The sequence below is a fragment of the Pseudophryne corroboree genome, chromosome 5, assembly GCF_028390025.1.
Source record: "Pseudophryne corroboree isolate aPseCor3 chromosome 5, aPseCor3.hap2, whole genome shotgun sequence".
Taxonomy (NCBI): domain Eukaryota; kingdom Metazoa; phylum Chordata; class Amphibia; order Anura; family Myobatrachidae; genus Pseudophryne; species Pseudophryne corroboree.
In genome coordinates this window covers 815495243-815509390 of record NC_086448.1, presented here as the reverse complement: position 1 = coordinate 815509390, position 14148 = coordinate 815495243, and the positions used below count along the sequence as shown (strand labels likewise).

Here is a 14148-nt window from a genome sequence, read left to right as displayed (position 1 = left end):
GAAGCTGGTAACAAACAGAGGATGGCATGACTGTGAAGATACAGAGGGGGCATGAGGCTGGAAAGCAATGGGGAACATGGGGCTGGAGAGACACAGAGGGCATGAGGCTGGGGTAACACGGGGAGGGGGGGGGGGGGCTGAGGTTTAAGAGACCCAGAGAAGACATCAGTATGCCGGCAGTGGGGCAAGCGCAAAGAATCCCCTTGAGGGCTCGCTGTTCTTACCACGCAGCGGGATCGGTGGCTCACTGCGCTTGCCACATGTTCTATTCCCACTCTATGGGTGTCATGGACACCCACGAGTGGGAATAGCCCCTGTGAGCTGGGATTCCAGCTGTCTGTATTGTCAGCAGTCGGGATTCCTGCGTCAGTATCCCGACCGCCAGGATACTGACTGCCAGCAAAATAACTGCATCCAGAGAGAATTTATGATGGACACACTAGCTAGTGACCTGACAAATGATGGGTCAAACATACTTGTTCTTAATTATGGAGTATGATAGACATTTGCCAGATGAATACCAGGACCGGATTTACAATTGGTAATAATGCAGCTGGATTAGGTGAGACTGTACTCAGGGTCATATCTCAGCCTTTGGTATACTGAAACGTATGAAGGTCCATTGTGTTGCAGATGATCCAGAAAGTCTTTCCACTGGTTCCTTATCCCCCACAAAATCAAATTAAAACTTCTTCCACTCATTCATAAAGCTCTTACCCACTCTTCTCCATAAATCTCCAGCATAATCTCCACCCGCCCTCCCTCCCTCCCTCCCACCCTCCCTCCCTCCCTCCCTCCCAACTCACTCTGCTAATGACCACCACCCATTCTCCTGGTTACATTCTCAAAGTTTTTTCTTCTCTGTACTTCTCCCATTCTGCCCCATCCACTGGAATGCTCCCCTTCCAGACAACACACTTTCCCAGACAGAGTCTCCCATCCTTTAAAATTGTCCATAACTCTTATTTCTACACTAAATCCTAAACCCATCCCACTAACTCTGATTCTCACCACACATACTGTCCCCACTACTTCTTTTTGTCCGCCTACATTCCCAGCAGTGCGCACAGCCGCCGGCGCTGACATTACTGTTATGGCGTTCGATCATTTTTGACCAGCTGGTAACTAGCAGTCTATAATTTAATTTAGTTTTATTCTAATGTCTAGAACTTGGCTGTATTAGTCTGTACCCATGAACATTATTGTATGTTTCCCCCATATGTACAGTAGAGAACTCTTGTGGTATCACAGACCTCATTCAGTAAGTATTATAAATTCAACTAGACAGCAGAATTTACAATCCTTTTGTTGCGCATGCTGGGGACTTTCATGCAAGGCTGCCCAGCATGCAGGCTACCACCCACCCACTGCAATCACGCTGTAATTGTGATTGTGCCGCAATTACAGCGTGATCGCAGAAATTGTGGAAGCTTCCTGTCGACGCAGCTTGGCTGTGATGGCAGGAGACTCGCCACCATTTTTGTCGTTTGGAGCAGCCACCTTGAAAACGCTGCCATCATGCCCCTATTCACATCATCAAAACCCCGCAATGCTCCATCTCTGCCTTGTAAACGGAGTGTTGCCACCCCATGAATGTCTCTGCGCGTGGGCCGCATTTAATGAGGGCCACGCGCATTAACCGCGGGCACATGCACAGGGTGGGACCTGCGCATGCGCACGCAGGTCCTGTCACTGATTTTGTGGTCGCATTGCGTTTGTGATGCGACCTAAATCAGCCACCATGTACATTTAATAAAGATTATAACAGTAAATATAGTAATATAATAAAAGCTGTTTAAATAGTAATACTGTAGACCTGCTTTGAAATATTCTGTAAGGCAGAAACGCCTCAAACAGCGGAGGTACTGTCAGATATCCTGTCAGACTTGGACACAGGGTTTGCAGAGGAACATTCTAGGCTGTGTATCTAGAACCCATATGGATATAAAATAACTTGGGGGGTAATTCAGAGTTGATCGCAGCAGCAAGTTTGTTAGCAATTGGGCAAAAACCATGTGCACTGCAGGGGGGGCAGATATAACATGTGCAGAGAGAGCTAGATTTGGGTGGGTTATTTTGTTTCTGTGCAGGGTAAATACTGGCTGCTTTATTTTTACACTGCTATTTAGATTGCAGTTTGAACACACCCCACACAAATCTAACTCTCTCTGCACATGTTATATCTGTCCCCCCTGCAGTGCACATGGTTTTGCCCAACTGTTAACAAATTTGTTGCTGCGATCAACTCAGAATTAGGCCCTTGGATCATGTGCTACTGTGTTGTATCTCTGGTAGGCAAGCTGGGATTTATGTATATATAAGGATTTTTATAACTGTTTACATTGGAAGTGTACGTATGGATAAATGTAAATAAAATTGTGAGTTTTAATGGTACTGCGCTGGGTTTGTCCTCTTCTTTCCCTATATGAATGTGCGATGTCGAACTCAGTGGAATTTGGGGTGAATCTAGTGAAAAGAAACCCAGGAGGCAGAGGCATAACCAGAACTTTGTGGACTCCGCTGCAACATTTTGATGGCGCTCCTGTCCCGATGCTTCTAGAGAGACATCTCGCCACAGCAGTTGTTAATTTTATGCCCCATAATAGTGCCCTTGTTTATTTTATAATCCATAGTAGTGTCCCAGGTCACATGATGGGTCAGATGTGATTGGATTTGTTTCCACTCCCTTGGAAGGAGCAGTGACAGCGCTGTATGGTGATGCAGCAGGAGGCGTCTATTACACGCAGACGACTCCTGCTGCAGCAGTGATCCAACCTGCTTCCTGGCCCGCAGCACTGGATCACTAAAAGACCATCGGGCCGATTGCGGCACCTATGGAGCCGTCCAAGCCGCCTGTTGCAGAGGCCAGAAAATCTCTGTTCTGCGACAGAGATCCTGGCCTCATCCCTCCCCATAGACGGCGGAAACACGCCTCTGTTTGGATAACGGATGCCATCACTGTCCTTTCCCCACCCCCGAGCAGCAGCACACTGTATATCAATGAGAGTCTGCTGCCGTCCTGCTTCCGGCGAAGGGGTCCTTCGCATGCGCAAAGTACCAAACATCACCACTTTCCACAAATGTAGTATGGTATGCCGGTGACCGGGATCCCGGCACCCAGCATACCGGTGCCAGGGTCGCGACCGCCAGCATGCCGACAGCTGGACAAGCACAAATGAGCCCCTTGCGGGCTCACTGCGCTCGTCACGCTACAGGCACGGTGGCACGCTCCATGCACAATGCTATTAATTCTCCCGTGGACCCCCAAGAGGGAAAATATTTTTCGGTATGCTGGGTGTTGGGATTCCGGCGCCGGTATACTGAGCGCCGGGATCCCAACAGCCGGCATACTGAATACCACCCCTTTGCGCATGAACTAGCCACAGCGACTGGACCTGAATAACCCCTAGGATGTCATTGTAGGGCTGTCAGTACATATTATGAAACACAGTACCCCCAATTCACATTATGACGTAGAGTGTCCCCAGTTCATATTATGTAACGTTATAATGCCCTCCAGTTCATTAATTATTATTATTATTATTTATTAACAGCTATTCATACAGCGCACACATATTCCGCAGCGTTTTAGAGAGAATATTTGCCCATTCACATCAGTCCCTGCCCCAGTAGAGCTTGCACTCTAATGGCCTAATTCAGACCTGATCGCTCCTCTGCATATTTGTAGAGCTTTGCGAATGGATAGTCGCCGTCCACCCAGAGTGAAGAACTGCCCCATGCAAGTCTGCATACGCTGTGCGAAAAGCTTTGCAAACATTGGTCAGATGTAAATCCGTTCGCAACTCACTCACCATCAAATTATTTTTCCAGTCTGTGCGTAGCCCCTGACTTACTCCTACAGTGCGATAGAATCAGGTTGATTCGGGCCGGAGCTGACGTCACACACCCGCCCTGAAAAGGGGCATAACTAGATACACTATATGGGCAAAAGTTTTTGGTCACACCTGTTACTTATGGAATTCAGGTGTTTCAATCAGACCCATTGCCACAAGTGTATAAAATTAAGCACCTGTTGGTGTAATGGTCAGGCGTCCAAATACTTTTGTCCATATAGTGTATATTGTAGGCCCCAAGGCAAAAATATGTAAAGGCCCCTATGGTGAAAAAAATGATATAACACATGTAATGGTGACAGGGAAGGTGGACCCTCTCAGCTCTGGGTCCCATAGCAGCTGCACTCCCTGCACCTATGGCAGCTACACCCTGTATATAACACATGTAACTGTGACAGGGAAGGTGGCCCCTCTCAGCTCTGGGTCTTATAGCAGCTGCGCTCCCTGCACCTATGGCAGCTACACCCTGTATATAACACATGTAACTGTCATAGGGAAGGTGGCCCCTCTCAGCTCTTGGTCCCATAGCAGCTACACTCCCTGCACCTATGGTAGCTACACCCTTGTATATAACACATGTAACTGTGACAGGGAAGGTGGCCCCTCTCAACTCTGAGCCCCATAGCAGCTGTACTCCCTGCACCTATGGTAGCTACACCCTGTATATAACACATGTAACAGTGACAGGAAGGTGGCCCCTCTCAGCTCTGAGCCCCATAGCAGCTGCACTCCCTGCACCTATGGTAGCTACACCCCTGTATATAACACATGTAACTGTGACAGGGAAGGTGGCCCCTCTCAGCTCTGGGCCCCATAGCAGCTGCACTCCCTGCACCTATGGTAGCTACACCCTGTATATAACACATGTAACTGTGACAGGGAAGGTGGCCCCTCTCAGCTCTGGGCCCAATAGCAGCTGCACTCCCTGCACCTATGGTAGCTACACCCTGTATATAACACATGTAACTGTGACAGGGAAGGTGGCTCCTCTCAGCTCTGGGCTCCATAACAGCTGCACTCCCTGCACCTATGGTAGCTACACCCTGTATATAACACATGTAACTGTGACAGGGAAGGTGGCCCCTCTCAGCTCTGTGTCCCATAGCAGCTGCATTCCCTGCACCTATGGTAGCTACACCCTGTATAAAACACATGTAACTGTGACAGGGAAGGTGGCCCCTCTCAGCTCTGGGCCCCATAGCAGCTGCACTCCCTGCACCTATGGTAGCTACACCCTGTATATAACACATGTAACTGTGACAGGGAAGGTGGCCCCTCTCAGCTCTGGCCCCATAGCCGCTTCACTCCCTGCACCTATGGTAGCTACGCCCTGTATATAACATATGTAACTGTGACAGGGAAGGTGGCCCCTCTCAACTCTGGGCCCCATAGCAGCTGCACTCCCTGCACCTATGGTAGCTACACCCTGTATATAACACATGTAACTGTGACAGGGGAGGCGGCCTCTCTCAGCTCTGGTCCCCATAGCAGCTGCACTGCCTGCACCTATGGTAGCTACACCCTGTATATAACACATGTAACTGTGACAGGGAAGGTGGCCCCTCTCAACTCTGGGCCCCATAGCAGCTGCACTCCCTGCACCTATGGTAGCTACGCCCTGTATATAACACATGTAACTGTGACAGGGAAGGTGGCCCCTCTCAGCTCTGGCCCCATAGCAGCTTCACTCCCTGCACCTATGGTAGCTACACACCTGTATATAACACATGTAACTGTGACAGGGAAGGTGGCCCCTCTCAACTCTGGGCCCCATAGCAGCTGCACTCCCTGCACCTATGGTAGCTACACCCTGTATATAACACATGTAACTGTGACAGGGAAGGTGGCCTCTCTAAGCTCTGGGCCCAATAGCAGCTGCACTGCCTGCACCTATGGTAGCTACACCCTGTATATAACACATGTAACTGTGACAAGGAAGGTGGCCCCTCTCTGCTCTGGTCCCCATAGCAGCTGCATTCCCTGCACCTATGGTAGCTACACCCTGTATATAACACATGTAACTGTGACAGGGAAGGTGGCCCCTCTCAGCTCTGGGCTCCATAGCAGCTGCACTCCCTGCACCTATGGTAGCTACACCCTGTATATAACACATGTAACAGTGACAGGAAGGTGGCCCCTCTCAGCTCTGAGCCCCATAGCAGCTGCACTCCCTGCACCTATGGTAGCTACACCCCTGTATATAACACATGTAACTGTGACAGGGAAGGTGGCCCCTCTCAGCTCTGGGCCCCATAGCAGCTGCACTCCCTGCACCTATGGTAGCTACACCCTGTATATAACACATGTAACTGTGACAGGGAAGGTGGCCCCTCTCAGCTCTGGGCCCAATAGCAGCTGCACTCCCTGCACCTATGGTAGCTACACCCTGTATATAACACATGTAACTGTGACAGGGAAGGTGGCTCCTCTCAGCTCTGGGCTCCATAACAGCTGCACTCCCTGCACCTATGGTAGCTACACCCTGTATATAACACATGTAACTGTGACAGGGAAGGTGGCCCCTCTCAGCTCTGTGTCCCATAGCAGCTGCATTCCCTGCACCTATGGTAGCTACACCCTGTATAAAACACATGTAACTGTGACAGGGAAGGTGGCCCCTCTCAGCTCTGGGCCCCATAGCAGCTGCACTCCCTGCACCTATGGTAGCTACACCCTGTATATAACACATGTAACTGTGACAGGGAAGGTGGCCCCTCTCAGCTCTGGCCCCATAGCCGCTTCACTCCCTGCACCTATGGTAGCTACGCCCTGTATATAACATATGTAACTGTGACAGGGAAGGTGGCCCCTCTCAACTCTGGGCCCCATAGCAGCTGCACTCCCTGCACCTATGGTAGCTACACCCTGTATATAACACATGTAACTGTGACAGGGGAGGCGGCCTCTCTCAGCTCTGGTCCCCATAGCAGCTGCACTGCCTGCACCTATGGTAGCTACACCCTGTATATAACACATGTAACTGTGACAGGGAAGGTGGCTCCTCTCAGCTCTGGGCTCCATAACAGCTGCACTCCCTGCACCTATGGTAGCTACACCCTGTATATAACACATGTAACTGTGACAGGGAAGGTGGCCCCTCTCAGCTCTGTGTCCCATAGCAGCTGCATTCCCTGCACCTATGGTAGCTACACCCTGTATAAAACACATGTAACTGTGACAGGGAAGGTGGCCCCTCTCAGCTCTGGGCCCCATAGCAGCTGCACTCCCTGCACCTATGGTAGCTACACCCTGTATATAACACATGTAACTGTGACAGGGAAGGTGGCCCCTCTCAGCTCTGGCCCCATAGCCGCTTCACTCCCTGCACCTATGGTAGCTACGCCCTGTATATAACATATGTAACTGTGACAGGGAAGGTGGCCCCTCTCAACTCTGGGCCCCATAGCAGCTGCACTCCCTGCACCTATGGTAGCTACACCCTGTATATAACACATGTAACTGTGACAGGGGAGGCGGCCTCTCTCAGCTCTGGTCCCCATAGCAGCTGCACTGCCTGCACCTATGGTAGCTACACCCTGTATATAACACATGTAACTGTGACAGGGAAGGTGGCCCCTCTCAGCTCTGTGTCCCATAGCAGCTGCACTGCCTGCACCTATGGTAGCTACACCCTGTATATAACACATGTAACTGTGACAGGGAAGGTGGCCCCTCTCAACTCTGGGCCCCATAGCAGCTGCACTCCCTGCACCTATGGTAGCTACGCCCTGTATATAACACATGTAACTGTGACAGGGAAGGTGGCCCCTCTCAGCTCTGGCCCCATAGCAGCTTCACTCCCTGCACCTATGGTAGCTACACACCTGTATATAACACATGTAACTGTGACAGGGAAGGTGGCCCCTCTCAACTCTGGGCCCCATAGCAGCTGCACTCCCTGCACCTATGGTAGCTACACCCTGTATATAACACATGTAACTGTGACAGGGAAGGTGGCCTCTCTAAGCTCTGGGCCCAATAGCAGCTGCACTGCCTGCACCTATGGTAGCTACACCCTGTATATAACACATGTAACTGTGACAGGGAAGGTGGCCCCTCTCTGCTCTGGTCCCCATAGCAGCTGCATTCCCTGCACCTATGGTAGCTACACCCTGTATATAACACATGTAACTGTGACAGGGAAGGTGGCCCCTCTCAGCTCTGGGCTCCATAGCAGCTGCACTCCCTGCACCTATGGTAGCTACACCCTGTATATAACACATGTAACTGTGACAGGGAAGGTGGCCCCTCTCAGCTCTGTATCCCATAGCAGCTGCATTCCCTGCACCTATGGTAGCTACACCCTGTATATAACACATGTAACTGTGACAGGGAAGATGGCTCCTCTCAGCTCTGGGCCCCAGAGCAGCTGCACTCCCTGCACCTATGGTAGCTACACCCTGTATATAACACATGTAACTGTGACAGGGAAGGTGGCCCCTCTCAGCTCTGGGCCCCATAGCAGCTGCACTCCCTGCACCTATGGTGGTAGCTACACCCTTGTATATAACACATGTAACTGTGACAGGGAAGGTGGCCCCTCTCAGCTCTGGTCCCCATAGCAGCTGCATTCCCTGCACCTATGGTAGCTACACCCTGTATATAACACATGTAACTGTGACAGGGAAGGTGGCCCCTCTCAGCTCTGGGCCCCATAGCAGCTGCACTGCCTGCACCTATGGTAGCTACACCCTGTATATAACACATGTAACTGTGACAGGGAAGGTGGCCCCTCTCAGCTCTGGCCCCATAGCAGCTGCACTCCCTGCACCTATGGTAGCTACACCCCTGTATATAACACATGTAACTGTGACAGGGAAGGTGGCCCCTCTCAGCTCTGGGCCCCATAGCAGCTGCACTCCCTGCACCTATGGCATCTACGCCATTGCTTGGAGGTCTTTTTCTCAAGCAGAACTCAAGTAAGGGCACTACCACTGGGGGTGTTGGTAACATCATAAATGATAAAGGAGAAAAAAATATAAAGAACACTCAATGGACTGGACAGAAAGGATCTTTGGGGATCAGGAGCACTTATTACTTGTTTCTCATTAGCGTTTCTATAATGGGTGCAATGTGTGCAGTGCACATGGGCCCCTGGGTCCAGGGGGGGCCCACACTGCACACACTGCACCCATTCAAATACTTACCTTACCGGAGTCTGGCGGCTGGTGCAGCAATCATGGCAGAAATCGCCACCAAAATGGCTGCTGCGCATGCACAGTAGCCAATTTGGTCTCCGGATCATGGCAGGTGCCATGTTTCCGCAGTCCTGCGCATGCATAGTAGACTCCGGCACAATGCCGGAGTCTACAGCGCCGTTCAGAGGGGGGTACCCACCCGGAGGTGCACATGGGCCCCCTCCTCTGTAGAAACGCCCCTGTTATTTCTGTGTCTAGTTTTTACCCATAGAAACATAATCTGAAAACATTTTAATAGTATATGATTTCCATGATGTTTAACTAAGAGTAGGGAAATCTTATGAAGTTTGTTGGTCCCTGTGTCCACTTACTGCAGTATTATTATTATTATTATTATTATCATCATTATTATCATCATCATCATCATCATCATCATCTTTAATTTAAGTGTTCCCACAAGAATTCTACAGTGCCTAACAAAGTAAATAAACATATGGGCACACAAATAAACAGTGATTTATAATACAAGACAAGTACATGGTATATAAAGATCCTGCATCACTCAAATAAGCAGCAGGGTGGTGGAAACCAAGGGTTAGGTGCCAATGAAAGGAGTATGTAGTAGATGATAGCATAAGTGAGGGACCTGCTTCTAAGAGCTTACACTCTAAAGGGGTGGGAAACACATACATGGGTGACACAGATGGGGTAGACAGTGAGCAAGAACCAGAGGATTAGGATGAGAGATGAATGTATTTGATGAAGAAATGACTTCTGAGAGCCCGTTTGAAGTTTTAAAGAGAGGCGTATGTCTTACAGAATCATCGGCCACAGGTGTAATATTATTTCTCTACCGCACTCAAAGCAAAAAATATTTCAGAGTCACAGAAAATTGAAAAATCATTAAGAAGTAACATCACACATAAATTAATAAATACATTAGGGTAAATTTACTAAGGTGGGAGGTTTTTTTTTTTAGAATTGGTGATGTTGCCCATAGCAACCAATCACATTCTATTGTCTTCTAGAACCAGCTAGATCAATGTTAAGTAAAATCTGATTGGTTGCTATGAGCAACATCACCAATTCTAAAAAACTCCCACCTTAGTAAATTTACCCCATTGTTACCATTTAATTGTTACCTTATAATGTGAAGAACACTACTGCTGGTAAAAATGGAAGTTTTTAACAGTGATAAAACCTTTTTTTAAATTTCTGTATACAACAAAGCATTACCCCCAGTAAAAACACTACGCTGGTGGTAATGATGGTAGGATTTGCTAGTTCTCGCCCTTTCACGGTGAAACATTTTAAACAATGTTGTAGTGTTACATGTATTATTACAATACGGCTTCTCTTATTCCATCTCAGGACTTCTATAAAATAAGAAAATCATGAAAAATGCTTTCGGGGTTATTTTGCTGAATGTCAGCCATGTGGAGCCTGCTGAAAATTGGCTTCTTATCTTGTTTTCTGTGATCATACACCTGCTTTTATAATTCTGCACAATTATGGGCACCATACTACAAAAAGGATATCCTGGAACTAGAAAATGTTCAGAGACGGGCGACCAAATTGAATAAGGTAGTGGAGACGCTAGAATACGAGGAAAGGCTTGCTAGGCTAAGCATTTTTACACTGGAATAAGGAGATTACGAGGGGACATGATTAACATTTACAAATATAAAAGGGGACAATACTTAGAACTAGTGGGGGATTTGTTTTTTGTAAGATCATCAAAAAGGACACGTGGACACCCGCTTAGGTTAGAGGAGAGGAGAGGAGATTTTGCACACTGAGATGGAAAGGTTTCTTCATAGTAAGGACAATACATATATGGAATTCCCTGCCTGAGGGAGTAGTAATGGCAGACTCGGTCATTACTTTTAAGAATGGGCTAGAGAAGTTCCTAATGGGTAAGGATATACAGGGTTATGGTGGGTAAATCATATACTATAGTATTAGTAAAAAAAACTGAGTATTTTAGTTTACAGCTAAACATTCACCACAGTTAAAGTTAGTCTTACAAATATTTCAGTGAAGGAGATCACAAACAGGTTGAACTCAATGCACATACTGTATTTTTTTCAACCTTATAAACTATGTTACTATGTTGCAATGTATTATTACATCATTGCATGACAGGCAGATACTGTACAGTCAATAAGAGGTTTGAACCAGTGACATACAAATATTACATAAACAGTCCTGCAACCTGTACTGGGCTGGTTGAGAATGCAGCTGATGAGTTTGATAACAACTACTATAGTTACATCTCTGAGGTACAGTACAAAGAGTTTCCTCAGTTCTGTAATTAGTCCCTATGACTAAGCTGCAGTCTTATGAATATTGCTTACTGTATATTAAAAAATAGTTGCCTCTTCTATGACTATAGTATGTATACTATGCTGAGACCTCACAGGGACAGAGGTTAACATAATCACAGAATTTTTTCCCCCAAATAGCAGGGAAAAGATTTGTGACAAAAATATTGTGGCAATGTTTTTCAAAAAATATTCAGGACAATATCGACATTGTTGCTGAATAGAGTCTAATGGGCAAAAAGAGAAGCTGCATCCCCATAGCTTCTCAGTCCAGCTTTTGCACTCATAGTCCAATCTCCCAACAGCTCCAGGAAGCAAGTTATTTACATCCTTCTTTCCTGGCCAACGCTCATTATTCAAATTACAGTAAAGAACACATATTTGACAGTGCTTTATAGAGAATATTTCAGTGATTCACATCAGTCCCTGCCCCATTGAGGCTTACAATCTATATTCCCTATAATACAGACACACATCCACACAAGGGTTAATTTTTGTGTCAGAAGTCAGTTAACCTACCAGCATGTATTGGAGTGTGGGAAGAAACTAGAGCATGTGGGGGGAACCATATAAAGGGAGAACATGCAAACTCCACATTACAGATAGTGCTTGGTCAGGATTTAAACTAAAAACCTCAGTGCCTACAGTATAGGTTTTATTCCAGTGTAGGGGAAAAACATCACTCTAGTGTTTAATGAAATATATTATTTAGTATTTCCTTGAGAAGCTGTTAATTATGGGGAGTTCAATTTGCATTTTACAACACATTCATCATGATTTTACACAGCAGTTCTTGTATGAAGTACACCTGGAGTGTCAATACATGAGATTGAGCCTTATTATAACCAAAGCTATAATGGTTAGTTCTCAGCTGGTCAATAATTTTAGTGATGGTGTGAATTCCCAAACTTCAAAGTATATAATTGAACCTGACCTAGAGCACTGCATGCATTATTAATACTCTATTCTGGAGAGTGTGAATAGCTAATAAATTACCTGTTGAATGTCTACCGAGTTTTAACATCCTTAATGATCTCAGCAGCCTGAGGACTTGAACAATCCTCCCAACGTTCTCCAGTTTGGTGCTCTCCCCACACCAGGTTTCCACTATAAGGGTAATGTAAAAGGGTAAGATTGCAATAATGTCTATAATGTTAGTAATACTTTTCATGAAAAGGCATTTGTCTTTGACACAGAGAAACCTAAGAGTCAGCTCCACAGTAAACCAGGTGATACAGATATATTCCAAAACATTTAAAAGAGGCGGGTCTACTGTGTTGATATCAGATGAGATGAGAACCATGTTGGCTATGGAAACGATAACAAAGGTCATTGAGATGGTGCCAAAGGTTTTAGCAGCCACCGATGACCTAGGTTTCTCCAGGACGTCCCATAGCTTCTGTCTCAGTTGCTCGAAAATAACCCCAGTGAAGTCATCTTCTTCAGGTTCTACCTCCTCCTCATCCTTCTTAATGTCCAGTGTTTCAATCCTAAGTTTCTTCCTAAAGTACCTATCCCTGCAACAGTGATCAATGCTCAACTCATCAATGCCCCAGTACTCTATCTCTTGAAGGAATGACACTGCACACAGCTGGTCCATGACATGCAGACGCCCAGTTTTGTAGTAGTTAATTATGTACTCAAACATCTGAGAGCTGCGATCAAAGAAATACTCATTGTCCAGCAAGTTGGCATCATCACACAGGTCATACACATCATCGCATCCTGATGCCAGTCTGCCCAGGCGTGTATGCGGGTGGCTGGACAAGGTTTGCTGCGAGATGATGAACCTGCTGCCCCCAACATTGATGGTGAAATGATCTTGGGGTGCTGCAGAATAATCGCTGCAAAAGACACTGGAGTCCAAAGACAGAGCAGAGTCTGAGTCCCCATTTTCGCAGACAAGGAAGGGTCTTGTCAGCTTGATGTGACTGCTGGCTGAGCGTGGGTGCATCCTAATGCTCCCGTCATCATCAGGTGAGGATGGGACATCCGAACAAAACAGATGAGGGAGCATGGGTGCTCTCTGTGTGCTGGATCCCCTCTGCCTTCAGTCTGATGCCTTTGCTGGCTGCTGCTGCTCACTTTCTCTAGTCGTGACTACCTGTAAAGAGTGGCTTCTGCTTCACTGTCTCTGGATACTGTAGCACATGCAGATAAGTCAATTGTTCCCTTTGTCTTGGCACTGCCCTCCCTTTGGCGTTGAAAACTTGTGTGGACCAGTGTGAGAAGAGGGCTCACATATCGCCCTGCCTGTTCCCAAATTGCATTAATGCAGCATTAAGCTCCTGTGTGTGTCCAGCCTCGCATAGTGGACAGCGTTCTGTGAACAAGAATGGGGCAGGCGCTTCATCACAGGTTTCAGCACCATGGACAGCGAGTGACTGTACATTGATGTGCCGTTAAGCGCCTGTGAGCGTTCAGCACCGTCGGGTGGACAGCGCCCTGTACGCAGGAATGGAACAACCGCGTCCTCGCTCGTTTCAGCACCATGGACAGCGAGTGACTGTACATTGATGTGCCGTTCAGCGCCTGTGAGCTTTCAGCACCGCCGGGTGGACAGCGCCCTGTGCAGAGGAATGGAACAAGCGCGTCCTCGCTTGTTTCAGCACCGTGGACAGCGGATGCTCATCCACAGTACTAACTACATTCAATCCCATTGCATAAAATAGACGTTTTATCTAACTTTGTATAAAATGTGACATATAATATGTACTTTTTCTTTTTTCTTTCCTGTTCATTATTCTTTTGAGTGTCTCAGTTATTTAACAAGTATAACAAGTCACGAGTGCGCTTATATCGCATCCTGTTGGTCATACAGTGTAAATGACA

At 47.2% G+C, this 14148-nt stretch overlaps 1 protein-coding gene across 1 annotated transcript in view; it reads right to left on the bottom strand.

Moving 5' to 3' along the window:
• Positions 1-13944, bottom strand: part of KCNV1 (potassium voltage-gated channel modifier subfamily V member 1) — a 144293-nt gene extending 130349 nt beyond the window's left edge. The window contains exon 1 of the mRNA XM_063924489.1: positions 12313-13944. Within this exon, the coding sequence (XP_063780559.1) occupies positions 12313-13333 (1021 nt within the window). The 5' untranslated portion in view covers positions 13334-13944. The remainder of the gene's footprint in view (positions 1-12312) is intronic.
• Between the last annotated feature and the right edge of the window lie 204 nt (positions 13945-14148).